Source organism: Amblyomma mixtum, chromosome 3 (genome assembly GCF_055824585.1).
Source record: "Amblyomma mixtum isolate Tamu chromosome 3, ASM5582458v1, whole genome shotgun sequence".
Lineage (NCBI taxonomy): Eukaryota > Metazoa > Arthropoda > Arachnida > Ixodida > Ixodidae > Amblyomma > Amblyomma mixtum.
The window spans coordinates 389,118,240-389,143,795 of record NC_143014.1 but is presented as its reverse complement, the minus strand read 5'-3'; the positions used below and the strand labels follow the sequence as shown (position 1 = coordinate 389,143,795).

General features: G+C 45.7%; 1 protein-coding gene across 1 annotated transcript in view; it reads right to left on the bottom strand.

Annotated features, from left to right (window-relative positions):
• The window catches only part of LOC149357143 (uncharacterized), a 29,821-nt gene extending 5,176 nt beyond the window's left edge, over positions 1-24,645 (bottom strand). The window contains exons 1-4 of the mRNA XM_089576518.1: positions 24,329-24,645; positions 23,346-23,424; positions 22,701-22,775; positions 18,400-18,530 (exon numbers count right to left, since the gene is read on the bottom strand). Coding sequence (XP_089432644.1) covers positions 18,400-18,530; positions 22,701-22,775; positions 23,346-23,424; positions 24,329-24,377 — 334 coding nt within the window. The 5' untranslated portion in view covers positions 24,378-24,645. The remainder of the gene's footprint in view (positions 1-18,399; positions 18,531-22,700; positions 22,776-23,345; positions 23,425-24,328) is intronic.
• Between the last annotated feature and the right edge of the window lie 911 nt (positions 24,646-25,556).

The window sequence follows — 25,556 nt, the reverse complement described above, 5'->3', positions numbered from 1 at the left end:
TTTGCGATCCATTATCAGCAGTGGACTTGCAGGTACCTAAGAGATGTACCCGATAAATCAGTGTAATGCTCTCTTAGCCTTCCATTGATGCCAATGTATACCTTGCGGCCAGACAAAGGGATTGAGCAAGCACTTCTTGCGCATGCCGCTAAGGGTTTCTGTAAGATGCGGTGTAGCCTGTTTCTTTTTCATTGACGATCCTAGAGAGGTGCGATAGGTGATGGGGGGGGGGAAGCAAAAAAAAAAGCATCTACTCTATCTCTTGAATTTTCTAAAGGTAAATTTCACAGCATTTTAAGGGAATCGAAGAGAAAGTAGGAGTAGACATTGCCTTTTCTGACCCCCTAGCACCTATCACAGTTGTGGAATCCAGAATGAAAAAAAAAAAAGACGCTGCACCAAGCGGTACAGAAAACCCTTAGCGCCATGCACGGAGGGCGTTTAATCAATCCCTTTGTCTTGCCGCAATTAGGTATACATTGGCATCAATGAAACGATAAGGGAGCATACGATTGATTGATTGGGTACATCTCTCAGGAATCTGCCAGTCGGGAAGACCAAACCGCAAAACTGTATTGCACAGAAGCAGGTGACAACACAAGGCCGTACTGACAACTGAAAATTTATTGAAGAACAGCAGTGCTTACATAGACATGTCGCGTGTGTAATCTGCAAACAATCGTAAAGAGGCAAAAAAATTCAATGGCAACCATGGAGCTGAGCAAATATGACAATCACCTGCTCAACAACGAAACAAATACAACGGGGGGAAACACAGACAGAAACGCTAATTTTCCTGAAAAATGAACACAGTAGGCGTGCTGACACACTTATCTGGCTCCGACTTCAAGATGGCAACAGCCTCGACAATTTCTCTTTCCAACTGCTCCTTTCTTGGGTTGTGTTGGGTTTTATGGCACATAGGCAGCTAAGGCCATCATCCGCCAAGCACAAGGTACGGAAAATGTTTTCTGCGGGATATAATAAAAATGTGGAACGTGATCAGTGGTGTAAAGGGCCTAAAAAGTTTAACTACCTAGTAATAACAGACAAAACGAGATTTAAGAATGGCTAATGGTAAAAGCTTTAAAAAAAAGGTCAGGCAGCCTCAGCGTCCATTCTTGGCTGGCCAAGGATGTCGAGGATCCCAACCAACGAAATAAAAGCCTCAGCCTTCTTCCAAGGAATGAGAAAGTGGCTGAGGTGTATCATGTAATAGAGTGAGCCAGTGGTTCAAAAATTATAGTTTTTCCAGTACGCCTGCTTCTTTTAAAAAGCTAAATATAGAAGGAATGTTAAATGGCATTATCGTGTAAGAGCAGTGCTGGATGAAAAGGAATGCATTCTCTATAAAAGTGACTAAAATACTTTTTTCTCAGTTTTTCAAGTTTAACACAAGAGATTAAAATATGGTTAACCGAAAGTTCGTCTCCGCATTCTTCGCAAACAGGTTTGTCTTTTTTTGTAAGCAGAAAGTTGTGTGTAAGGTGCGTGTGGCCTATTCGGAGACGGCATAAGATGACTTCTTTAAGACGTTCCTGGTGTACACACGACTTAAATTCACCTAAAACTGGTTTTACCAAGTGCAGTTTATTTTTAACTTCACTGTTCCAAGCCGACTGCCACTCTTTCCTTAGTTTCCTTTCTATTGATTTCATTCAGTCATTATGGGTATACTTACTTTTTTAATTTCCCTTCCACGAGCCTTAGCCGCACACAGATCTGCTCTCTCGTTGCCTGTTATTCCAACATGACTAGGTACCCAGCATAGTTTTATGTTTTGTCCTCGAGCTGTGGCTGTTACTATGTCGTGTATGATGTCACCAAGTATAGGAGTGATAGCGTTTCCAGAGTGGAGAGCTGTAATTACACTTAAGGAGTCTGTATAAATAATACTGTTTGGGAGGTTCTCGTTAACTATTTTTTCTATGGCCATACAGACTGCGTAACTTTCTGCAGTGAAGATGGATGTGCACTGTGGAAGTCTTATTGTTTTCTCCGAATACCCTCGTACCACTGCACTTCCTACGTAAACATCTGTTTTTGATCCATCCGTGTAGAAATCCGTAAAACTATTGTATTTTTCTTCCAGTGCAAGGAATTCTTGTATTATATGTTGTTGTGGAGTTTGTTTTTTATGGAAGTGTGTAAGAGTGATGTCACAGATTGCAGGAAAATTGTACCATGCAGGCAGTGGATTTCGTCTTGGTGCAATGGCAGGTAGTGTGTTTAGAACGCCGAGGTTTTGGCACATCTCTTCAAAACGCAGGAGGAGTGGCCTTATAGCTAGCGGCTTGTTGTTATACAGTGTTCTTGATGGGCATTTTGTGACTGTGGGGTAACATAGGTGTTTGGGCAGCGAACGGATTTTTAAAATGTACGAGCATGTGAGCAGGGTTCTTCGATCTGTAAGTGATGGTTCGTTGGTTTCTGCATAAAGACTGTTTATGGGTGACGTCCTGTATGCACCGGTGGAAAGACGCAAACCTAGGTTGTGTACTGGATCTAGTCGTTTAAGGTATGATGGTCTCGCTGAGCCATACACTATACATCCATAATCAAGGGTAGAGCGCACTACAGAACGGTAAATTTTCAAAAGACATGTTCTGTCGGAACCCCAATGTTTTCGTGACAGTACTTTTATTATATTCAGGGATTGAGAAGCTTTATTTTTGAGGGTGTTTATGTGTGGCAGGAATGTAAGTTTTTTGTCAAAAGTTACTCCCAAAAACTTGTGTTCATCGTTCACTGGTAATGTGACCTCATTCAGGAAAAGAGTGGGATCGGTGTGCAGCCCTCTTCTAAGCGAGAAGAGTACAGCTACTGACTTTAGCGAGGAAAACTTGAATCCATTTTTATCTGCCCATGTTGTTAGTCTGTTTACTGTCAGCTGTATTTGCCTTTCACACGATGTAACACTAGAGGATGTGCAAGCAATCTGGAGATCGTCGACATAGATTGAATACATGATGGACTTTGGAATTATTTTTGCTAGGGAGTTCATTTTTACTATGAAGAGCGTAGTGCTTAATATGCATCCCTGAGGTACGCCATTCTCTTGAGTGAACTTCTTAGAAAGAGTGGCACCGAGACGTACTTCAAATGAACGGTTGGACAAAAAGTCACTCAAGCATTTCAGCATCCTACCACGTATGCCGAGGTCTCCAAGGTCCCGCAGAATGCCGAACCTCCATGTGGTGTCATAAGCTTTCTCTAAATCAAAAAAGACCGCAAGGCAGTGTTGTCTGTGTATAAATGCTTCTCGAACTGTGTTCTCAAGGCGAACAAGATGGTCTGTTGTAGAGCATGCTTTTTTGTACCCACACTGATGAATGTCAAGATGTTCACGCGATTCTAATACAAACATCAACCTTATGTTCAGAACACTTTCAAAGGATTTTGCAAGTACGCTTGTCAGGGCTATGGGTCTGTAATTGCCAGGGGATGTAGGCAGCTTTCCGGGCTTTAAGAATGGTACCACAATGGCTTTTTTCAAAGCCTCTGGTATCTCTCCTGATACCCATATTTTGTTAAAAAATGTGAGAAGTGATACCACAGCAGGCTCAGACAGATGGGCGAGCATTTCGTAATGAATGCCATCTGGTCCTGGTGCGGTCTTTTTACCGGCAGAAAGTACGCTCTTAATTTCTTGTAGTGTAATTGGGATATTATATGCTTCGTGAGCATTGCCTGTTGTCGGCAGTCTCTGTCTTTCGGCCGTGTTTTTATATTTTAAAAATGATTCTGTGTAGTGAGAGGAACTCGATATAGTGGAAAAATGTTCACCTAATATATCTGCTTGTTCTTTTATATTTGTCTGCACACCAGGAGCTGTCAGAAGAGGAACCGTGAATGGGGAGTAACGACCATCTAGTTTATGTACCTGCTCCCACATTTTTTTTGATGTGATGTGGCTGTTTATTGATGAAACGAAGCTCTGCCATGATGCTTCTTCGGCATTTCGACGTACGTTCCGAGCCCTAGCTCTTGCTTTCTTAAAGGGGCCCAGAAACACAATCTTAGTTAACTGTTTTGCCTGTTGATTGCATACAGTGAGTTATAATGGTGCTATTAGCGTCGGTAACACCGCGTATATTCCGTTTTTTAATATTTTAATGTCCCCCCAAAAACAACTTCATGGCTCTGATGGTGTCGCCACACAGTGGCGGGTTTTTAGCAGCGGATATGACATCACCTGGCGCGAGCTTGATGACCGGACAAACAGTAAATATACTGCAAATTGTGTGAATAAATGGAGAAACATTTTGTCACCTGTCTGCGTTTTATATTATATCAACAAAGACAATTTGTTTGTCTTAGATAAAAGCCCTGCAAGGCAAGTAAAATAAAAATACACCACCAGGGGCGCTCTGGCATGGAAACAACACTGCCAGTCTCACACAGAGCAGGCAACCATGGAGTACAAACTTCCGCGACGTGCTCTGGCTGGCTGTTTTGATTGGTTGCGCCACGTGCCGTCATTGGGAGAGCGAAATAGGAGTGGGAAGCCCCGCCAAAATCGAGTTGAGGGCAGCGTTTTGTTTGCTTGTATTTTGAAATTTCTTCACTGAATAACTCCCGTTCCTGTGCATCGATTCCTGTAATTCTTTTTAAGTCAGCATCTGTGTGACATAAAGAACCCATCTGAAGTATAGCCGGTATTCCCCCAGGCAGTGTTTCGCAGCCCCTTTAAAGTTAATAAGGTTCTCCTGCGTAGGGTATCTGCGAAATATACCCCAAACTTTGTTTTGCAGTTTTTTTGCTTCTTTGCAATCTTCAGTCCACCACACTTTATGGTTTTTGCCGTACTATTCCTGAAGACTGAGGTATAGCAGAGTGTGCGGCAGCGAGAATACAAGTTGTGAATTTTTCATTTATTTCATTGATATTAAGATTCTCTAAAACAATTTTTTCTAAAGTGGCTTGTGTTCTAAAAAGTTGCCAGTCTGCTAAATGAAGCTTCCAGCGCCGTGGCTTTGTCGGGATGACTGATGGTGGGGATGACAGGCTGATTTCAACAGGCAGATGATCGCTTCCGTAGGCGTTGTCTAAAACACCCCATTTAAAATCGCTAAAAACAGATGGAGAACTAAAAGACAAATCTAAAACACTCATTTTTCCTGAGCTAGGACAGCAATAAGTGGGCTTGCCGGTGTTTAGGAGACAAATGTTATTTGATAGTATAAAATCTTCAACGACATGACCCCTACTATCAGTTTTATCACTGCCCCAAAAACAAGAGTGTGCGTTAAAATCTCCCACTACCACGTATGGCTCTGGCAACTGTTCTAAAAGGTTCTCTAATTCATGCTGCGTTACTTCGAGGTGCGGTTGAAGATATATGGAACAAAGTGTGATGGTTTTGTGAGCAACCACAGTGGCTGCTACGGCTTCGAATTTAGTTTTCAGTTTGAGCTCGCGAGCTGCTACTCCAGGCTGCACAACGATGGCTACGCCTCCCGAGAGTCTGCTCGCCCCTTCTCGGTCCTGGCGGAAGACAGTGTATTTTTTTAGCACCTTTGTGTGCCGAGGACCTAAATTGGTTTCCTGCAGGCATAAAGCAACAGGAGAATTCGTGTTTAAAATGTCTTTGATATCTGTATAGTTATTTACGAGTCCTCGGCAGTTCCAGTGTATTATGAAAGCCATCTTTAGGTTGTGTGTGCGTGAAGAAAAACTAAAATTAACTTGGATTTGGCCCCGTGACTCGGGACCTGAAATTTTTCAGTCGATCCAAGGAGCTTCGCCGTCCGTCCGACGTGGACGGCACGGGGCTGCCTTGGGTTGTTGTGTCCATCGCCTCTGCAGAGGCGCTGGACGACCGTGCAGGAGGCACGTTGATTTTCAAGTTAGACCTCGACCTGTGGGAAGAGGTCTTGAGGCCCGCCGACCCGGGGGTCTGCGTTGCCTCCTTCGGGGTTTGCGGAGTAGCGCTAGCTACTCCACACGGGGGCGCGGGTGGCCCCGCCACAGGCTCACTGCGTGTGGCCTGGACAGGTGCCGAAGCCTGGTGTGGTGTGCCGCGCCCACGCACCACATCGGCGAAGTTTGGTTTTGCACTGAAGGAGAATGTGTTTGTTTGAGCATATCGCCTTCTTGCTTCCTTGAAAGAAATGTTTTCAGTAGCCTTGAGAGTAATGATTTCTTTTTCTTTTTTCCAAGAAGGACAAGCTCTGGAATAGGCAGCATGGTCTCCTTCACAGTTTGCACACCGCGGTGTAGCAACACATTCTTCAGATTGGTGTTCTTTTGACGAGCATTTTGCGCAAGTTTTGTGGCCGCGACAACTCTGTGAACCGTGGCCAAATCTCTGGCAGTTGAAACATCTGCGTGGGTTGGGAATATACGGTCTTACATATATCTTCAGGTAACCAGCTTCAATGCTTTCAGGCAGTGTGCTGTTATTGAAAGTGAGGATCAGGTGCTTTGTGTCTATTTCCTTGTTATCCTTCCGGATCTTTATGCGCTGAACATTTATGACATCTTGGTCAGTAAGGCCCTCAAGCATTTCTTTCTCAGAGAGGTGGATAAAGTCGATTTCAGATATGACGCCTCGGACAGTGTTCAAAGATCGATGTGAACTGACAGAGACTGGGATTTCCCCAATGGAGGCAAGGTTTGAGAGTTTAGAGTGTTGGACAGTGTCACGAAGTTCGAGCAGTAAGTCACCGCTGGCCATTTTTGATACCTTGTACCCAAGGCCCAAGGTATCTGTAAGGCACTTTGCTACTAGGAACGGGGATATCATTCTTGCTTGTTTTCCTCCTGCTTCGCTATGGACAACATCAAATTTTGGGAAAGATAGTTTTCTTTTCTGAAAAAATCCATCTGCATCGTTCCGCCCTCTTTTGAGAGAGCGATCATGTTTGGAAAGGGGGGGAGCCATAAAAAATGATGTTTTTCGGTCATGGTGCCAGCCACCCACCATGGAGTCCAACAAGGGGACGCGACAGGAACTTGAAAGAAAGTCCTGCCTACGCCAGCTGTACACCTTAACTATAACCTAATATGACTCAACTCAGGGTAGTTGGTCACACACGGTTAACCCTCGCCGCCAGGAAAAAGAGGAAAAAACCAAGAAGGGAAGAGGATACAGGAAAGTTGTAAGAAAGGAGATAGGACAGTGAAAGATGGAGAGAAGAACAGGAAAAGTCGACTGCCGATTTCCCCCGGTCGGGTCAGGCCGGAGATGCCGTCTACAGGAAGCTGGGGCCAAAATGGTGTGTTGCCTCCGCCGAGGGGCCTTTAAGGTCCAAACGCTCGGCATCGGCTCAACCACCAGGATCCCACTGCCACCTGCTATTATTTTATTCCCTTATGTAACCCCCTCGGCTCCCATGGCAACTGCTGGGATACACTGCTGCACTAGAGGCTGCCATCTTGGGTTCTATCCGTGGAATCAGCACAACTCTGAGGCTCAAAACACAACCAGGCTCAGAACGCAACGTAATGCTCTAAAATTACTACCTCGGGCTAATAGCTCTGGGAACAAAGCTTCACACACTGGTGCATAATATTATACTTCAGATACACCCAGCAAAGCAGTAGAGAGAAAAGCCCTTTGATGAATAACAAAATTTAGCTGGAGTTTAAAAACCCACATGCACTCTGCGTAGGTTTGGGACTTGGGGGAAAAACAGAAGAGAGGTGCAGGAAATTGCAAAGGTTTTCAAGCAATTTCAACAAAATTTCAAAAATTATACAGTCCCTGAATTAGGGACGGCATACATCAAAGTAGTGACAAATGGAGTGACAAAGTTCCTTACACAGAGTGTGCATTGATGAGGAATGAGGAGGTTTTAGTGTTTATCTGGAAGATTAACAGCAAATTATTGCGCAGCAGTTTATTGCGCATCTCTGCTGCCTATGAAAGGCTAACCACCGAATTCAGAAGTGCGCCTCAACTCGATACTCCGTCTCCACTCTGTGGAGTGGAGAAAACAACTGCCCTTCCATTTGATGGGCAGTTAGGATTGAAGAATGCCACTCGGCATTTCTTCAGACGAGGAGCTGCTCTAGAGACCTTCTTCCAACCGCCGTCCCTCGAGGAAGCATGAACAGCAAATGAAGGTGAGAATAAGGCGAAAAATTGCCTTTGGCTACAAAAAAGCATGGCATGGCTATTAGGTGTCTGTTTTATCACGCAGCACCACCTGAAGAACACAAAGAACCTCACCGTTTATTAGCCTAGTAAAACATCTTTTGCAAGCTGCCTGACGAAAGCAACAGAGAAAAACTACCGGAAACGCTTGCACATCTGGCAACCTTTGCCTCCAATGATGTAGCGTCTATGTAGGCATTTACGAATGGCATGAAAAACTGCCACGAATGGTGCAAAAAACTGCCGTTCGTCAACTTGTGGGAGCTTTCGCTGGCCTGCAGAGGCCAGCGGCGAAGCTGAGAAGTACCAAAATGGGTTTGGGTTTATGGGGTTTAATGTCCCACGTGACTGAGGCTATGAGGGATGCCATAGTGAAGGGCTCTGATAATTTCATCCACATGGGGTTCTTTCACGTGCACTAACATCGCACAGTACACAGGCTTCCAGCATTTTGTCTCCATCAGAATGCGACTGCCGCGCCCAGGATCGATCCTGTGTCTGAAGTCAACAGCTGAGCACCGCAACCCCTGAGACTGCTTCATCATCAAAATATGCATTACATAAATGACACTGCATCACAGAAAAGGACTAACAGTCATGGCCAAACTGTAGTTACAGCCAAAAGTTGGCACCGTGAACCTGCTCCCCACATCCAAAAGCTTGCACTTCAGGCCAACGCACACAAATCAGATTGTCTCCCAGGAAGGAAGGAAGGAAAAACTTTATTTTACTCTAGTCCTTTTTCCTGCGGTTTGGGAGCATCTTCAGAGACGTTTTCTCCTTGATTTTACCCCCAGGAGTCTTCTCTGTCGAAGTCGTCCGCCTCTAATCAGTGGTCGGTTGCCCTCAGTCCAGGGCTCCGCTGGCCACTGCCGCCCGTTGAGCTCGCTGTACCAGACCTTCTTGGTCTTCACAGCGGTCGCTGGACAGCAGAGTCTCCCACTGCTCCGCACTCGGGTTTTGTATTTTGGGGACCACGTCTATCTTTTGGCAGGCCCATGTGATGTGATAGAGAGTAGGTTTTCCGTCGCACCAGGGACATTTGTCCGCGTATATGGTAGGGTGCATTTTGTTTAGTATATGTAGGTTTGGGAAAGAGCCTGTTTGTAATTGTCTCCAAGTGACAGCTTCCTCTCTGCTGAGAGATTTGTGCGGTGGGGGATACCGCAATCTTCTGCCTCTTTGTAGTATGGCCGAGTAATCCCTGGGTGCTGGCGCGAGTTCCGCGGGCTCATCGGATGCTCGGAAAGTAATGTATCCTCGAGCTATCCTGTCGGCCTCTTGGTTCCCTGCCACCCCCGTGTGCCCCGGTACCCACACAATTTTGTGTGGGATCTTGTCGCTTTGTTCTTCCTGGTTTTTAATTCTGTCGCTCGCTGCGAGGAGTATACGGAGCGCGTGACGACCTATCCTGCCATTCATGTAATTTCGGCAGGCTGTTTGAGAGTCGGTGAGTATTGTTAGCGACCGCCCGGTTCTATAGCCCTCCGCCACCGCTAGAGCAACGGCTACTTCCTCGGACTCTGCAGCTGTGCAGCCTCGGAGAGACGCGCTGGTCATTTCGCGTAAAGACGAATCGACCACCGCCGCCACAGCGATTTTGGTGTCTCCTCCTCTCCAAGACGCGTCTGCATACACGGTCGTGGCTTGAGGAGCGTATGTTCTTTCGATGAAGTCGGCCCTCGCTTCTCTTCTGCCTCGATGGAGGTTGGGATCCATGTTTTTTGGTATTGGCGCTACCTTGAGGGTCTTGCGAAGCTCGTCGGGGATCGTTGCCGTCCTCGTCATTTCTCGCATCTGCTCGCGGTATCCGAGCCTCTGCAGGAGCGCTCTTCCAGTCGTTGTCTGCAACAGCCTGAGTTTTTGCGACTCAAGCTGCGCCTCTCGTAGCTCCTCAAAGGTGTTATGTAATCCCAGGGCCATGAGTTTTTCGGTTGACGTGTTGCGCGGAAGTCGGAGCGCTGTCTTATACGCTTTGCGTAGCAGGGCATCCGCTTGTTGTATTTCGTTTTTGTTGAGGCACTGGTAGGGTAGGCTGTACGTGATTCTACTAACTACAAGGCTTCTGACTAGTTTGAGTGTGTCCTCTTCACGCATGCCATGTCGCCTGTTGGTGATGCGGGTGATCATGCGTGAGACTTGTAGTGTTGTTGCTTTGAGCAGGGTAAAAGTGTGAGTACTGCGCTGGTTGGATTGAACCCACATGCCTAAAATTCTTATTGTTGTCTTTTCGGGTATGGGTGTCCCGTCAAGGTAGACGTTGAGTTTTAGGTCCTCGTTGGTTGGGACGGTCCGGTTTTGCTTGCCTCTCCAGACTCTCAGCAGTTCCGATTTCTCGGTCGAGCATGCGAGTCCTCTTTCTGCGAGGTATCGCTCTACACAAGAGGCCGCTTGCTGTAGCCTTTCTTCCTTCTCTCCGAGACAACCCGTGTTTGTCCAGACTGTTATATCGTCAGCATACATTGCATGCCTGATGCCTTCGATGTTCTCTAGTTTTCGAGCTAGGCCTATCATAGCTATGTTGAAAAGTAAGGGGGAGATAACTGACCCTTGGGGTGTTCCCTTATTTGGAGTGCGAATTTTGTCCGATCGAAGGTCTCCTATGCCGATGGTGGCAGTTCTGTCGGACAGGAAGGCTTTGACGAAGCCGTGGATTCTGCGCCCGCAATCCAGCTTGTCTAGGCCCGTAAGGATCGCTTCGTGGCTGACGTTATCGAATGCCCCTTTGATGTCCAGGGCCATTATGACATTTTCTCCCGTCCGAGGTACGTTTCGCAGGACATCTTCTTGTATTTGGAGGAGAACGTCTTGCGTCGAGAGCTTCGCTCTGAAGCCGAACATGGTATGTGGTACACAGTCGTTGTCTTCCATGTAATTTTGCAGTCTTAAAGTTACCACCCGTTCGTAAAGTTTGCCAAGGCACGACGTGAGTGATATGGGCCTGAGGTTTTCAATTTGTAGCTTTTTACCAGGTTTAGGTATCATTATTACTTCGGCGTGTTTCCAATCTTCGGGAACCGTCTCCGCCTCCCAATGTTTGTTAAGAAAGCTGACGAGCTCTTGTATGAGGTCGTCGCTCAGGTTGCGGATTAGGGCGTTGTCGATTCTGTCCGCTCCGGCTGCCGTGTTTCTGGTGGTGTTTCTTATGGCCGCGTAAACCTCTTCCACAGTTATGGGGCGGTCGAGTTTCTCGTTTTCGGCTCCTCGATACGTTCCTTGGTATCGCGGGGGGTTGTGATCGCCGAAACATTTTTCTCGTGCCTTCTCCAGTAGGGTGATGTCTGATCCCTCGAAGGAGTGGATGAACCTGTGGATGGCTTTATTGTTTTCTGATTTTATTTTGGTCGGATCGATTAGTGCTCTTAAGAGATTCCAGGTTCTGGCCGTGCCTAGAGTTCCCCTAAGCGAGTCGCTGAGTTGTTCCCAATTTTGTTTCGCGAGTTGCATCGCATATTCTTCCGCCTTTGCCGTAATTTCTGCTATCTTTAGTTTTAATTTCCTGTTGTGTTTTTGCTTCCGCCATCTTTTGGTGAGACTGCGTCTCGCTTCCCATAGTCTGAGGAGGTGGGCGTCTACTTCAGGCGTTGCTGTCGTTCTCCTTAGACTTTTTGTGCATCGTTGTCGCGTTTCTCTCAGCATGCCGCTCCATTCCTCCAGTGATTGGATACCGCCTTCAGATTTGTTGCAAGCCCCGCGAAACGCGTTCCAGTCAGTGATTTTCGCCTGTCCAATCTGGCGTCTTATGGTGTCGGATGCTATTCGTGTCCGGAGGATAAAGTGATCGCTGCCTAGATTTTACATCATGTTTTCCCACTGTGACTCCCTGCTCTTCCTTACGAAGGTGAGGTCCGGGCATGTGTCCGTGCTCACGCTATTTCCGATTCTCGTGGGGGTCGCAGGATCTGTGATTAGACTGCAGCCAAAGTACTCCGCTACTTCCACTAATGTTCTTCCCTTGATGTCTTGTTTCTGGTATCCCCAACTCCTGTCCATGGCGTTGAAATCTCCTACGATGATGAGTGCATTTTTTTGGCCAGCTTGTGCGCTCCATAGAACAGTTCGAAGAGTTTGGCTTTTCTTTGTCTCGGCGGGCTGTACACGTTAAGTAAGAACGTGCTGCTTCCCTGTCGCTTTTTCGGAATAATTTCAACAAGCGCGTGCTCGATGTCGGTGTCGGCGATGGTATCGTGCCTGATGGCGGTAATGGTTTTGCTGACTAGGACGGCCGCTTTACCTTCGTTTTGACTCTCGTAAACCTCGTACCCTTGTAAGGTCGGCTTGATTCCAGTCTCTTGGAGCGCAATTACATCAGGAGGTGTCAGTTGTGTGTTTATATATTGTTTTAAAAGGGCCTGCTTTTTGCGGTAGCCTCTGCAGTTCCATTGCCAAATATCTAAGTGTTCTTGTTCTTGCCGATACGTATTGATCATGTTTACGCGTCACTGCTGTTGCCTTGTTCGCTTGCGAAAGCTGTTAGCGCTGGACGGTTGTACGCTTTTTCCCTAATGTTTTCGGTATGTTTTTGTTTTCGAAAAGCGCTTCTGATCTCTGCGATCTGCCCTTGGAATTGTACTTGCATCTGTTGCATTTGAGATTGGATTTGCTGCATGATATCTTGCATCATCTGCTGCATCATCTGTTGCATTCGTGTTTCAAGGTCTCCTTCATTCGATGCCTGTGGTTGTTGTTTTGGAAGGGCTCTAGTCGTGTCGAGTTCCCGCTGTTGGTCCTTTAGTGTTTTTGTGAGTTCCTCAACTTTGCGTTCGAGCTCGTTTTGTTTGATTCGAGCGAGTTCTAGCTCGCGTCTGAGCGCATCGCTGTTCGCGTCCTTCGGTTCTGTGACGCGAGTGTCTTTGTTGTTTGTGTTGTCTATGTTACTACCCTTGCCTACCAAGTGCGAAGCAGTGGTAGAAGCCCAGCTCACCTTGCTGCCGCTTGTCTGGGAAACCTTCTTCTTTTTCTTTTTCTCTTGCTTCTCCCCCTCCTGTGGGCCGGCTGGTGGTAGAGGCGGGAAGGAGTTGGACCTCGATCGGCTCCTCGATGTCTCTCCCTCTGAGCTGAGCCATCGCTTGGGTGGTCGCCCGCGTTGGTCGCTCCGTCCTCTTTCTCCTGTGCGTTTTGGCCTGGCTTTTTTCAATCTCTCTCGGCACTCCTTGGATCCGGTCCGGTGTGCCTCGCCACAGATTATGCACTTGGGCGTGCACTCGTGGTCGGCGGGCGGGTTTGAAACTCCACACAGTCCGCACACAATAATGTTCGGTGTGGGGCACACGTCGGAACGGTGTCCTTGCTGGAAGCAGACGTAACACACTTTCCTAGTGGGGCGGTACTGGTAGCATGGTACTTCACCTCCGTAATAAATGACGAATTTCGGCAAGACTGGGCCGTCGAACGTGAGCACTGCCGTCTTGGATTTTCCGAGCATCCTTGCCTGAAGTATGGTCACTCCTTGAGTTCTGACCCGTAGGTGTGCTTTAAGTTCTTCGGGAGGGGTACCTGGCTCTACACCGTGGATCACGCCGCGCAGGACGTCTTCCGGTGCTGCCACGTAAGCGTTTACATCATAAGGCTTTCCGTCGAATTTGAGACGGGTAATGTGCCGCACTAGCTGAGCCGTTTGCTCGTGCGGAGTGCTAACGATAATGATATTGGATCCGGTGCGAAGCCTTACAAGTAGGTCCTCGTCCTTACATTGCTGGCCGCACGCCATGACAATTGCGCGCGCTACTTGGTGGGTGGTGAGGGACTTCACCATGAGTCCATTCTTGGGTCGAATAATGATCTTGTAGTCGCTTCTGGGGAGTGGCGGCATTCTTCGCCTAGGCCTGCTCTGCTCCCTTGATCCATACTTGTTGCAGCCGGTCGCATCACCCGGTAATTTTCAGTCTTGAGGATTGGCGTCCGGGCCGGTTCCCGTGCCTTTGCGTTCCTTTCGCCTTTGAAGTTTTCTCTGGCGCTTGGATTGTACAAGCTCCCAGCTGGCATCGTTGTTGTACCCGGCTGGCTTCGACGAGGAGTCGGACGGGATCTCGTCCTCACTTCCCAAGTCGGCGTCTCCGAAGTCGTCTTCATCCATCACTTGGAATTCGTTGAGAAGGACGTTTGACGATTGTGCTGGCACATCGTTGTCTTGGCTGGGCCCCGCCATATGGTCCGTCTTTGAAACGGCGTCGATGCTAGGCGTCGGCGTCGTCGACAAGGTTAGCGGCCCATGCTCTCACGATGTCGAGCTGGGTGGCCCGTTAGGGTTAGCAGGCCGGCGCCCGCTTTATAACTTTCAAGTCCGGTAGAAAGCCGAAAACTGGTCCTACCTCTTGAAATTTCTATCCTGGGGATCCAGCACTTAATATATTTCCGTTCCGAATAAAATCCGGTGGCGAGAATGATTTGGTCCGGTGGAATTTGCTCAAAATGTGCGGAACTGATGCGACGCGCGTCCGCTTGCTTGAACCGCCATGTTCATTCAGGGCATTGTCTCCCAAACCCCATGACACTGCCTCCCAAAGAAGGTGGCAGCCAATAAGTGGGCAACAAAAAAGTAAACTGTGGGTAACAACTTGAATGTCTTGCATCACGCTACAAGGTGATGTGAAATTTGAGGAAAGGCCCCAAGAAGCACATAATTTTTTTAGGTTTTCAGAGCACTCTTAGCCCTTTAAATGCCAAATGTTTTCCTAAAAAACATGCCAGAAATTTTAAGCAATAAATTTTTTTGTTTACTTCATTATTCTTGAAGCCACTTCATTGCATACGCATGGGCAGCTGCAGAGCAGTCAACTCAATGCACCGATTGTGGTTCACAGCACTCAGACATATACAGACAAGGGACAGAAACAAAAAAAGACGATGGCACAGGCACTGAACTTAACTTTTCCAGAACGGCCGACATACTGCATAAATACCCACACCACAGGCGCCAACACGCAGCGATTTATGCACTCGTGGTAATATGAAGTTATATGAGAAGTAGTGGAAAAACAACAAAAGCTAGAAGCAAAAACCAGAGGACACAGCACAGGATAAAACCAGAACAAGGTGAGAGAAAAATTTATCAGCAAGTCATTTTTAAAAGACTGCCAACAGTGCATAGGTTTGACCAAAAGAATATTTAAGAACTGGTCAGATAAAATGGAACTAAAAAACCTTACGCACAAACACAGACCAAGCGCAGTTTAAAAAAAAATGAAGGAGAAATAGTAAGAAAAAACACGCAATACAAGCAAAATGGTGATTGGGTAAGCAAACGAGAATTGAGCAACAAGCGAAGGTGAAGTGTGCTAAAATTTAAAAGTATAAAAGGGGAATAAAAACGCGCATGAGCCACAAAGGTGAAGCCAACAGTTATGATGGTTAAAAGTGGAAGATGACGTACAGTGGAGCCGAGAGATAAAATATAAAAAAAGTGAAATTCAATAACCAGTATGAAGGCAAAAATCAAGGAAAAACACGAAAAGAGGGAAGTTGGCGGAAGAGGCAAGGCATGTAACACACATGTAGAACCAGGGCTAGATCAAGTACGTCCACAAAGAAAGGCAATCCTCTGAGTGAAACCAAGCGTGTTCTTTACATTCACCCCGGAGCCTGAAAATCTCTGCGGCTTCCACCATTGCATTGCGTCAGCTTATTACGGGGCTCTATTAACACAGTGGCTTTTTCGAACTTTGGGCAGCATGGCTTTTTTGCGTCCCATTATCAGCAGTGGACTTGCAGGTACCTAAGAGATGTACCCGATAAATCAGTGTAATGCTCTCTTAGCCTTCCATTGATGCCAATGTATACCTTGCGGCCAGACAAAGGGATTGAGCAAGCACTTCTTGCGCATGCCGCTAAGGGTTTCTGTAAAATGCGGTGCAGCCTGTTTCTTTTTCATTGACGATCCTAGAGAGGTGCGATAGGTGATGGGGGGGGGGGGGGGGGCGGCAGCAAAAAAAAAGCATCTACTCTATCTCTTGAATTTTCTAAAGGTAAATTTCACAGCACTTTAAGGAAATCAAAGAGAAAGTAGGAGTAGACATTGCCTTTTCTGACCTCCTAGCACCTATCACAGTTGTGGAATCCTGAATGAAAAAAAAAAGACGCTGCACCAAGCGGTACAGAAAACCCTTAGCGCCATGCGCGGAGGGCGTTTAATCAATCCCTTTGTCTTGCCGCAAGGTATACATTGGCATCAATGAAAGGATAAGGGAGCATACGATTGATTTATTGGGTACATCTCTCAGGAATCTGCCAGTCGGGAAGACCAAACCGCAAAACTGTATCGCACAGAAGCAGGTGACAACACAAGGCCGCACTGACAACTGAAAATTTATTGAAGAACAGCAGTGCTTACATAGACAAGTCGCGTGTGTAATCTGCAAACAATCGTAAAGAGGCAAAAAAATTCAATGGCAACCATGGAGCTGAGCGAATATGGCAATCACCTGCTCAATAACGAAACAAAAACAACCGGGGGAAACACAGACAGAAACGCTAATTTTCCTGAAAAATGAACACAGTAGGCGTGCTGACACACTTATCTGGCTCCGACTTCAAGAGGGCAACAGCCTCGACAATTTCTCTTTCCAACTGCTCCTTTCTTCATCCAATAATCTGTGTGCAGTTCAGTTTGGGATAGCAGTCTACAAATGAGACAGTGAGTGGGACGGCAAACGCCTCCGGGTCTACTCAAGGAACACGCATACTCTTGCAAACAAATGTGTAAACATCTACCACTTTGGACAATATAAAACTGGCCACAGCTGAGGGGAATCTCGTACAACATGCCCGTTGGCAGTACTTTTTTGAATGCCTCGTGCCATGTGCAACGGGGGTGGTGTACACGATTCCTCTCAGCTGTGGTCAATTTTATACCGGCCAAATTGGTAGATAGTGAAACATTCCCTTGCATGAGTATTAGCATTCCTCGGGTAGGCCCGGACGACCTTGCCTGCCTGTTCACTGTCCCAGTTGTAAAGACAGTTATCCTAAACTGAACTGCACATTATTATTGGATGAATAAAGGGCCAGTTGGAAAAAAATTCTCAAGGCTGTTGCCATCCTGAGGTCGAAGCCAGATAAGTGTGTTAGCATGCCTTCTGTGTCCATTTTTCAGAAAGAATCAGAATTTGTTTCCCTCCCTAGGTTGTTTTTGCAACGATTGTTTGCAGATTACATGCGCAACTGATCCATATGAGCACTCATTACTTCAATAAATGTTCAGTTGTCGTACAGCCTTGTGTTTCGCCTGCCTTTGTCCCATCCTGTTTTGTGGTTTTGCTCCTCACGATTTCCTACCAACTGGCCTACAACCACGTCCTTCTAAATCTGCAAGTCCATTGCCAAAACTGTGACTGAAGCCACGCCACCCATGTTCGAAAAAGTGCCATTGTGTTAAAAAGGCACCAGAATAAGCTGACATGACGAACTGGTGGGAGCCGCCGGGATTTTGAGGCTCCAGGATTAATAGGCAAGAAAACCCTCGGAAAAAAAGATTGCCCTTCTTCAGGATCTGTTTGACCTAGCCCTGGTTTTATAAACATCTTGCATGCCTTCACTTCTCTGACAACTCCTCTATTTTCGCGTTTTTGTTTGCTTTTATCCTTCATACTCATTGAATTTCATCTTTTGATATTTTATCTCTGTCGTTTTTACAGTAGCTCACCTTCCTCCTTTAGCCATGTTAATTCTTGGCTTCACCTTTGTTGCTCATGTGCATTTATTGCCCTTTTATTCTTTCAGTTTTTTAGCTCACTTCACCTTTTTAGACCAATTCTTGTTTGCTTGCCCAATCACCATTTTCTTTTCACCGCATGTTTTTTCTTGCCATTTTGCTTTTATTTCACTGCCCTTGATCTGTGTTTGCGTGTAGTGTTTTAGTTCCGTGTTATTGGACCAGTACTTAAAAATTTTGGTCAAACCATTCCACTGTTTGACGTGCTGGTGGTCTTAAAGATGACTTGCTTAAAACTATTCCTTTAACCTTGTTATGGTTTCATCCTTCCCTGCTCTATAGTATGGTTTTCTGTTTCTAGTCTGTGTTGTTTTCCCACTATTGGCCATATCACTTATTGTTGCCACGAGTGCACAAAATTGCCACCTGTTGGCGCCTGCGTTTTGGTTATATATGCAGCGTTTCGGTGATTCTGGAATAAATCTGTAGTCACCACCTGTGCCCTCATATTTTTTCTTTCTGACCCCAGTCTGTGTTTCTAAGCACTGTCAACCACAAAGGATCAGCACCAACTAGACCGACAGCTTGTCCTATTCAAGCTCAATGCATACTTCCCAAAGAAATGCTATGCCGAAAACACTGTACTTACAGTAAAGCCTGCTTGACTGAGCGAATACCACTGGCAATTCGCAAATTCCCAGCCTGCTCCTGGTTGCTGGCTCAAGCCGCACGCAACTTTGTGCCTTGCACGACTTCCACGCAACTCTTGGTCCCTTGAAACTGAAACAGAGGGATGAGTGAGAGATATCAGATTTGATATGCTTGCATTGCTGCAATGACTAAGAAAAAACGATATTTTCCATAAGAACAATTATTATTTCACACTAGCTTCGCAGAGTAAACCTCGTTTATCCCGACCTCGTTAACACTGACATACTGCACAGTCCCAGCCTGACTGCATCTAGTTCTATGGTGTCAAATGCTTGTTAGCTATGAGCCCTTGGCCTTGCACCGGTTAATACAGACAACCTCGGAATGGGCAATCAGCTCCAAGCTTTTGAGTCATAGATACTCACAAGCTCAGTGGTCCCAGGGGTTCTAGAAATATTGGCAGGGTGACACAGTAACAAGCATTCCGCACCACTTGCTCTCACTTCATTGCAAAAAAACTCTTCGAACAGAGCTTCATAAATACAGGTATAATTATTGTAATTAAACCTACCTGCAGTTTTCAATTTATCCTAAAATTTTATGCAACTTGACGAGCAATAAGCATTAAAAAGGAATTAAAATATCCAGCACTGTTTAAACAATATAGCTACGAAGAAATACGAGACGTATCCACTACTCTCCAGTGGTTCTTTAGCTTCATGCATTATCAATCTACACTTTCTTACAGGCACATTTGCACGCGAAGATTGGGTTTAACCCAATCTTGATGAATCTTTCTGGAATACAACAATCAGGAGAAACCAGTTTTACTCAAAAACAAAGGGCCCTATACACTGCATCACAAGCCCAGCTAGGTGCACTTAAGACTACAGCCCCTTCCATAAGTCTCCAATTTGCCTGTCCTCGACAAGTTGCAGGATCCCGGTCCGCTGCTTGTCAAATTTCGCTATCCCGCCTTGCTAGTTCTCGCACTGCCCTTCTCAAAGTCTTGGAATTCTGTTGCTGTAGCAGATCATCAGCTATTACTTGTATTATTTTTTGTTTTAGCACTACACACTCCATGGCAAAACTGCTGGATATTGTACTTTAAATAGGTTTGTAGAGCGTGCAAGTGGCTTGCAGCTTGACGAATAGGAGAGAAAAAAACGCGGAGCCTGACAAATAGGTGTGAAAAAAACGTGGGTTATTTGGAAGAAATGGGCTTGGGCAGGAGATGTAATGCAAAGGCAAGATAACCAGTGGTCCTTAAGAGTGATGGAGTGGATTCCAAGAGAAGGCAAACGTAGCAGGGGGCAGCAGAAAGTTAGGCGGGCGGATGAGATTAAGAAGTTTGTGGGGATACGGTGGCTGCAACTGGCAAAGGACCGTGTTAATTGGCGAGACACGGGAGAGGCCTCTGCCCTGCAGTGGGTGTGAGGCTGATGATGATGACAACCTAGTGAATTTGCCTCGCAACAACCGCTGCAGCCTGATATTTTGTAGAGCAGCACAATGGCCTTCATTTTTTGAGTGGTGAAGTATTCAGCATTTTGTTTCAACCATGAGTGTAAAGGGAAGACGTTTTATGTTGCACAAAAAGAAAGGAATTACATGCATACTGGGCTTTGGATGAATGCCCTGTGGACATTACAAAACACTGCCATCCTTGCTTTATCTCTGCCAGGTAACAAAATTCATTATTCTCCAAATACTTTGGACAGAGACAAGCTGCCGTGCACTCATTCGAGCTCAGTGGACTTTCCCTCAAACCAATCTTCAGTAAATAATATCAGGATTAGGCAAAAGTAACTGCAGTGTATATCAGTGGGTCAGTGGCTTTTACAGAAAGTTTTGGAAACAGAAAAGTTTATGAGCTTTGTGATCTACTTACATAGGCAAATGGGAAATTTGCCTTCCTATTCAATTTATGCACATTCAAACGATATTTACCGCTGTAGGCCACATCAGTTCTGTACCAGGTAGCACATGCCAAAAAAAAGCCTCGATAGCGTAATAAGTAATGTCAGTGTGGTTGACTATAGAACTTAAAATCTACGCCATATCTCTTGGATCTAAGCTTGACATATTTCTGCATAATACTATACTGCAGATACAAATAGCAAAGCAATAGAGAGACAGAAAGTTTGCTAATGAAATGAACAAAATATTTAGCTGGTACTTAATATCACTGACCTGTTACTCAGCATGAAGAAGGAAATAAGAGGGAAAGACGAAGGAAAACAGGTGCAGAAAATTGTTAACGTTTAGAAAATATTAAATTTAAAAAATTTTTGGGAATGATGTATCCATTACTTTACTTGGTTTTAAAGGGTTTAATGCCACAAAGCGGCGCAGGCTATACAGGGCGCTATTGTAGAGGACTGGAAAATTCTTTAGGTGTGCTGACATCACACGGTACCTGGGCCTCTAGCATTTCGTCTCCATTGAAATGAGACTAGTACAGCTGGAATCGAAACTGGCTGGAATCGAACCTGCCTCTTCCAGGTCAGCAGCCAAGCACAATAACCACTCAGCCCCATGACGGCACCCATTTGGGGTGACATGCATCAATGTGGTGACTGACGGGGTTGACAAAGTTCACTTCAGAGAGGGTGTGCATTGATGAGGTTATATAGTTCAAATCTCCCTATGCCACATAATTAGACAGGTAAAAATTTATTATGAGCATATGCTGCCTATGGCAGGCCAAGAGACGTAAGACACAAAGCATATGTCCTTAAAATGAAGGCAAGAAGAGCACAATTTCCTGCTGCGAGTAACCACTCCACTATCCTAAAGGATGGTCAGCTTCTTTAAAATATGTATGTCCTGCCTATGTCCATTTATGATTCCCGCTCAGATTTTGATTTGCATTTATTTCCAACCAACTCAGTTCTCTCCCAATCTCTTATCATTAACCCTATGATTTTCCTGAGTGGTTCACCGCACTGTTCTCAATTTAAGCCTTTTATAGTGTACCCCACTTTTCCCGACAGCTTAGCAAAGGCAAAGCAGTTTAAAATTTCTTTTTGAGAATACTGCAAGGTGCTGCTAGTAACTTCTGAGTGCATGCCTAAGGCAATAAACCCCTTTCTTATTCTCCCAACCATTTCTTTCAAATGCTCTATACCTGTGCATGACCTGGCCGAGGTGCATTCTGTTCAGACTTCCAGTGCCTGACTGCATTTCATAAAATGGCCTCTTTCCTGATTATTAAGTATTGATTTAGCTCTCATTTTCACACTGAGTATTGATGTCCTCAATCATTTACAAGAATTCATCACTTATACTACAACTCACCACTAATACTACAATAACATGAAATCAAATATAATTGAGCGGTTCTCCACGAGTCTTCGCATTTCCTGAACCAACCCGCTGCTATGCAGAGAGGGTCACCTCGTCTAGCATCATCGCATCTTGTTCAGGGTATGTGGGTTGTGCAAAGTAAACAACCGTTCATTTCAGGTCACTGCAGTCAAAACTACAAAGTAGCTGGTGCAATGAAATGTTAGTTCTAAGAAGGTCTGCTCGTTTTTTTTTTATGCGGGCCCAAGTGAACACAGGCTAAACTGCATGCTGTTTGATGTCAGTGCAGGTTAAAGATCCCCAGGTGGCCAAAATTATTCTGCAGCCCTCTGCTACGGCACCTCTTTTCTTCTTTAACTCCCTCCTTTATCCCTTCCCTTGCATCATGGTTCAGGCGCTTATCAAGATGCGAGACAGTTACTCTGTCACTTCCTCGCCTCAAAAACCAATTTTAAATTTTTCAAGGATACTTTCAAGAACGTAGAGGTACAAACTGTGCAGTATAACCACATGCTACAGCAATAAACCAGCAATACATCTGCGCTGACAGGAGCTTGCCAAGTACGCTGCAAGGATGCTATGCCACGCAAGATTTGGTGTCATCATACAATGTTACTTTACTGACTGACATTTCAGTGTACAAGCAAGAAATACCATTAAAGTATTACTGTACAGCACAACGTTTTTAAAAAGATAAACGAACATTTTGGCCCTTTTAGAGGACACACATGCATAACAGGCAACAGGTGTGGAATAGTCACTGCACCTGAAGCAGGCTCAACTCCTTTATAATAACAGCGCCGTGTCAAGAGCTACATGAGCGGCTATATTTCGTACAAATTTGCAGTTCATGCAATTATAAGCTGAGGTACTGCTGTAAAGTGCATGTAGAGTTCTGCATGCATTTTTAAACACAGCAGTGAGCCTACGTTGAAAAAATATTTTTCAAAACAGGCAGGTAAGGTATGCGTAACTGAAAAAGATAATTACCATGAATGGCTTGAAGGGATGGCACAGCTGAAGGCAGGAAGCACGCATGGCCCAGCAGATGCTGGCAGCTGGCAACTGCAGATAAATACGTCCCGACCAACAGCTGTCAGTGCCAGTGACAATGTCATGAATGACAACAAAACAAACTGTCGACTGCTTCAGAAACTAAAATAAGGTATTAATATAGGAACACAAAAAGCAATGAGGTGGCCCATGACAAAATAAATAAGGAGATTGTATGTGAAACACCCATACACATTCTTTGAGTACATTTACATGACTGTCATAACCACATTGAAAGATGAGCTGGCTGGAATACCGCTTCATTTTTATGCATGATGAAAAAAGCCCAACTATTCGAATATAGCATGCGCAGGCTTTAGTTAATTACTATTAGGGTGCCTTGCACCAGCATCTAATGTATTCTTAAACTGAACGTAGCAACCAGTCGACCAGTTTACCTTGCATAAATGAGAAGAGAGAATGGAAAAGGCATGCATTCAATAGCAAGGAGCCCGATATCTCACGTCACAACTGAGCATGATACGAAAATTAGTAGTGCATTTAACAAATCTGCACACAAATAAAAACAGCAAAACATTTGTCGAGTGGTAATGCAAGTAGGGGCAAGAGAAAAAAAAATACCGAAGAAGACTGGTGAGTGTGGTGCAGGGACGTCTGTGGGTAGGGTTCTGTGCCTGGGAACAGTTCCGAGCGCGGAGAACTGCTGCCGGCAGTCAACCAAGAATAAATAAGAGAAGGTGAAAATGAATAACAAACCATTACCAATTGCGAACGACGTGAAAGCAGGCCGCATAAGCGAGGTATACAGCAAAAAGCTTGAAATCTCAAATAAGTGTGCAGTTCCATCCCCAACACTTCAGTGCCCTGAAGGTGAGGAAGCATGGACGCCTACAGTTCAGGGAAGACACAAGAACGACCTCATTGACATAATATTGCCAAATTCTGTTCCAATGGGGAAGCACAGATAAAAAGTTTACAAATTACTAGTAAACATGCGCCAGCCTTCCACATGCGATCACTGTCTTCGAAAAAATTTGCATGACGAATATAAAGAAGTAAGCACTGATCCGATGAGCACCAACACCTAGCAAAATCATCCGTCGTCTGTTCGCAGTTCGCCTAGCGCGAGTGCTTCATCGCGCAGCACTGCTGCTCATGATAATCTTCTAAATAGCACAAATGCATCCGATGAGTACCAGCCGCGAGCAAATCGCCCGTTGTCAGTTCCCTTGCCTGTTCTCAGCTGTCCAAGCAAAAGCGCTCTCACACGCGGCACTCATCGTCGTCTTCTACGCAGTACAAATCCATGCCAGCTGAATGTAGTAAACATTGTCTGTAGTTTTTTGCAGCGCTAGCAAGCGACCGCATAACTCTGTTGCGATCTCTGGTGGCATTTTTATTTACCACGGCACCTGAGTACTAAACGCAGACATAGACTATGAAGCAACACTTGTCACGCAGGCTACACGCCCGTTCTTTTCTGGCAACGCATTATAACTCAGGCAACCGCACGCAGACTGCCTCCACTGCCATCCCTATATAGCCGCACACTAATAACGCGTGTGAATACAGATCAGTAATAGAGAAGCGTTGACGGGACTCACCGATCATGCAGCTCATCCAGGCTTGGTAAAACAGCGCCGTCGTCTTCATTGCCTTTGCAGATGACAAGACGTCGTAGCGCTAGCTGCCTTTCTTCATGGCTTTGCCCGTCCAAACTCACCGATGTTGACTGGGCGTAATACTCGTCGTTGGCTTCCAAAACACACTTCTGTTCTTCACACATGTCCGCCGCACAAGCACTCAAACAATGCCATGAAAAGCCAAATAACACAAAACGTGAAGCAACGCACGCACTGACATTGCGCCGGCGGCAGCGGCTTTGCCCTCGTTTTTGCGTCGTTGAAAAACTGCAACTCAAATGCGCTTTTTTATTCCTAATATTTAAATTATGTTCAAAACAAACATATTTTATATTTTTATTTTTTTAAGTGCGACCACTAAAGCGCTTTTAAATACTTTTGTGACACGACGTTTGTAGAAGCTGCGATCCTGTGTTCCCATCACCCAGGGTGCCCCGGATGTCCTAGCAGACGACGGAGCAGACGACGGCGCAGACGACGCTGTTGACGGAATGAAATTTCGTTTGCTGCCAGCTAAAATCTCTTAATTGCGACAAAAAGGGCAAAGAAATGCACCGTATCTCGAGCTGGTGCATATCAAGGGTATGTTGGACGTGAACGGTAGGACTGAGAGCAGCTGCGATGCATTACTTTGACTGACGCGGGCATGCTCCACGGAGATTTACATGAAACTGAGAGCTTAACTGTGACCCGTACAAGCGGATTACTTTGATATCAACTGCTTTACGAAACTAAGCCGATAGTTGCGTCACACTTTAGCAAAGAAATGCACCGTATCTCGAGCTGGTGCATATCAAGGGTATGTTGGACGTGAGCGGTAGGACTGAGAGCAGCTGCGATGCATTACTTTGACTGACGCGGGCATGCTCCACGGAGATTTACATGAAACTGAGAGCTTAACTGTGACCCGTACAAGCGGATTACTTTGATATCAACTGCTTTACGAAACTAAGCCGATAGTTGCGTCACACTTTAGCTGATATGCAACAGCGGCTCGCACTGGCCGCATCTTGTTCGCGTGTACTTGCACAATTGAGCAAGAGCCCACATGGAAGCCGATAGAAGCAACTGTGTTTTCGAGTTCAGATTGTTCCCAGAAATACGAGCAGCTTGTTTTAGCACGCACTCGAATTGTAGTTCTCAGCCAGTGCGTCACGAGCGGTGACGATGGCGTCGACGACGAGAGTAA